Raw genomic sequence first — 3,379 nt, 5'->3', positions numbered from 1 at the left:
TAAAAGACCAAAATTAAATAGACATGTTGATCCTTGTGCAAACCATTACATGAGTAATTAACCTCCTAATGAGACCAATATGATTAATAATTTAGACAGCTTCCTAGTGTAGTGTGCATTACAAAAGTTGACAAAAATAAGAACTTAATTACAAAGTTAATGAACTACGTAAGTTTTATTTTTGTCACTTCAAAATCACACAACTTATAATTAATTATTCAGAAAATAAATTAAGCTGAAAAATTCATTAATCTCGGACCTTGTATACACCGTTTGTCACACTATGGAAGCTGGCCATGTCCCGAAGTCGTTATTAGGGGATGCCGAAGGTCTAATCAGAAATTAAGCCTAGTAGGAATGCTGAATTATTTAAAATGTCATTTACGTGCATGCAACTACTTTCTTCTCTTATAAGTTATAACATATAAAATAATAAAAAGATACAAGGATAAAGTCGATCTTTCTATATATATCCTCAACTTTCTAATTCAGACATCCCTACCACCAGTATACCTAGTCATATAATAGTGCATTTCACGTACTAAATATCCAACCTTAAAATGTTGGAAATTATTTGTTACATTCCAAAATTATCTTCTGACACTTTATATATGTATATATCCAAAAGATATATAGTACTACTAGAGAGTAAGAAGATAATATTGGATGGAGTACATAAATAATTAGATACTATTTTATTTTGTAGATTCTATATCTCGTTGATACATAAAACATCAGCTGATGAGAAGCTTTTTTGAACTTCCACTGCTAGCTCTTCCACACTCAGTTGGCATTCCAGTCCTATCTACAATACAAGGAAAATAGAGTTAGTAAGATTTTTAAAAAAATGTAATAAAGTATATAAAAGTGTGCGGTTTTTAACAATTTAAATTTTTAGATGACATAGTCACACACTTTAACATGCTATTAAATTAAGCAAGTAATGATATGTATGAAGACCTCCGGCTGGATTTGAAATGGATCAGGTAGGGCATCCGTTTACGACGTGGGTGGAATTAGCAGTTTTCTCTATTTTCTTCAATGGTAGGAAATAGGCATGCACCATCTACTCATACTGTCACACCGGCAAGGACTTTCACTTTCTAAATAGAAAGTGTTTCGATCAGCTTTAAAGGCCCAAACTTCTATCAAAAAGATTTCCAAGCACATGGCGCATAAAATTGATACAAGCCCACACTTGGAGCGGCATGCTAATCTTAAACTTCCAGAAAAGATGATTACACAATTTAACACTAAATTAATGATCACGGGCACATATGAAATATATTGTAACACCGATATATTTAATATATTAAATCCAAATATACTTAATTGAAGCCGAAATATTATCTCTTCCTCACTTTCATATTAGTACATATGAAAGTCTAGATGTAAGATTACTAACTTGATCACATTAGTTAGTTTTTAAGAATATTTATAGCTCATACTTTTATAACTATCTTTTTTTTGTCCTCTCACATACTACAATCTTACAAAATTTTATGAGTATTCAAAAGAATTGACACTTCCAACAAGTATATATTAGGATTGTACGAAGAAAAAGTCTGAGACTGAGACATAGTTATTGTTGTTAATTTCCAAATTAGAATAAAGGGATGATAATCACCTTGATGACAAAGGAGTATAAAACAGTATCCTGCATGGTGCTGATGTTGAGATGAAGAATCTCAAAAGAAAGTGTCTCTAACACATTGATTATCTTCACAATTTGACCTGGAATCCTTTTTGAAATTGTTCTCAACATAACATTTGATCCAGATATTCTTGCTTCAACATCAACCACTGGAGAATTGCAACATGCTCCAAGTTCCTTGAAATTATTATGAGTAATAAATGGACTTTCAGGTGTAGGACTTAGTTGCAATGGCCTTGGACTAGGACCAGGGCTAGGGCTTAGGCTCTTTCGTCTCTTTTTCGCCTCAAGAGATTGTAGAACAAGGTGTAATTCCTTGATGAATTCAATCACTCCTGCTATTATTGATGCTTGATCACCCTTCAATTTCCAAGAATATAAAAGATTAGAACTTGAAAAAGAAACAATTAAACAACAAAAGGAAAAATCAAACCCTAATAGAATGGTACTTATTCAAGGAACATTGAAACAAACACACCTTTTGGTGTTTCTAATTAATTTCTCCAATATATAGAGTACCATCCATTGCGTCTATACCAATTGAGCTTAAGTCATATATACTGATGGAGTAAAGAATCTTTATATTATCAATGTAATTTAATCAGTTATAACAAGTTATCACCCTATTTATAACAAAACTATTATACACTTGACATACAATGATATATTATTACAACTTATCATAGGTACTCGAACCGACTGAGAACAAATTATGACCACTCTGAAGTGTATATTGATAATTTTACAACCCCCCCCTCCCCCAAAGAGAGAGAAAAAATACACATCGAAAAGGAAAAGGTGTGACGAAGACCCAGGTCGAAGCCAAGAAGGGTCAAATTCCCTTCAACAAAAAATTATATTGTTTATACGTGATTTAAATTAAGGATAATTTTTTTATTTTTGTACATGTAATAGATATTGAATTCCATTTAACTTCTTTGTGTATTTACTAATTCTTCATATTTTTAAATTCTCTTATTGAAAATTCTAGTTCCGTCAGTGCAAGTACCATATTCATGAAGGTTAGATGAATTTATAGCTAGCTAGACTCAAAAGAATGGAAAAATTAAGAAGAAGAAATACCCTTTTGATGTAGAAACAAGGGGTTAAGGAACGCAAAACCTTGAGATTTTCATTCATTTGTCTCCTCCTGTTTCTCTCCACTGCTATGTGAGACATGATACTTTGTTTTTCTTCTTAATAAAAACAAACCTAAATTGCAAGTTTTTGTGTTTTTACAATTTTTTTGTGTCTCAAAGAGCTTTATATATATAGTGACAGAAGAAAAAAAGGAAAAGAATGACTAGTAATAGAGTGGGATATACCTAACTATCAGTCTATAGTTTTCTTAATAAATGCTATGTGTTGTTCTCCCGTGACTGTTAATTATTTTTCACACGCAGTCTTTTCTATATGAGACACAAAAAAAACAATCACTTAAACATATATTGTATGTGTATATATATATATTTGTGGACAACATACAATATAATAGGTCTCACGTTTATTACCATATAGACATTTACGTTCCCAGCGTGAGATAAAAGAATATGGCAACTAGTAATTTCTTATTTTTTTGGTCATGCAGAAGAGCTGCTCTTAATTTCTTTTGCTTCTTACTTCATGGTTCGTGCATGCACTCTAAATTCTGCATACATTTCACCACCTTCTGATTATGATAATTTATTTTATTTTTTTATATTATTTTATTTTCTCAATTTTTAA

The 3,379-nt window shown here is 31.2% G+C and overlaps 1 protein-coding gene across 1 annotated transcript; it reads right to left on the bottom strand.

The window, feature by feature from the left end:
• Positions 1–403: 403 nt before the first annotated feature.
• LOC129884922 (transcription factor MUTE) lies at positions 404–2,901 on the bottom strand. The gene is made up of 3 exons (XM_055959187.1): positions 2,738–2,901; positions 1,628–2,014; positions 404–805 (listed from the first exon to the last, which is right to left on the bottom strand). The coding sequence occupies exons 1-3, from the start codon at positions 2,831–2,833 to the stop codon at positions 710–712; spliced, it is 579 nt and encodes a 192-aa protein (XP_055815162.1). The 5' UTR covers positions 2,834–2,901; the 3' UTR covers positions 404–709.
• Positions 2,902–3,379: the final 478 nt, after the last annotated feature.

This window comes from Solanum dulcamara, chromosome 4 (assembly GCF_947179165.1).
Source record: "Solanum dulcamara chromosome 4, daSolDulc1.2, whole genome shotgun sequence".
Lineage (NCBI taxonomy): Eukaryota > Viridiplantae > Streptophyta > Magnoliopsida > Solanales > Solanaceae > Solanum > Solanum dulcamara.
This window is presented reverse-complemented; position numbering and strand designations above follow the sequence as displayed.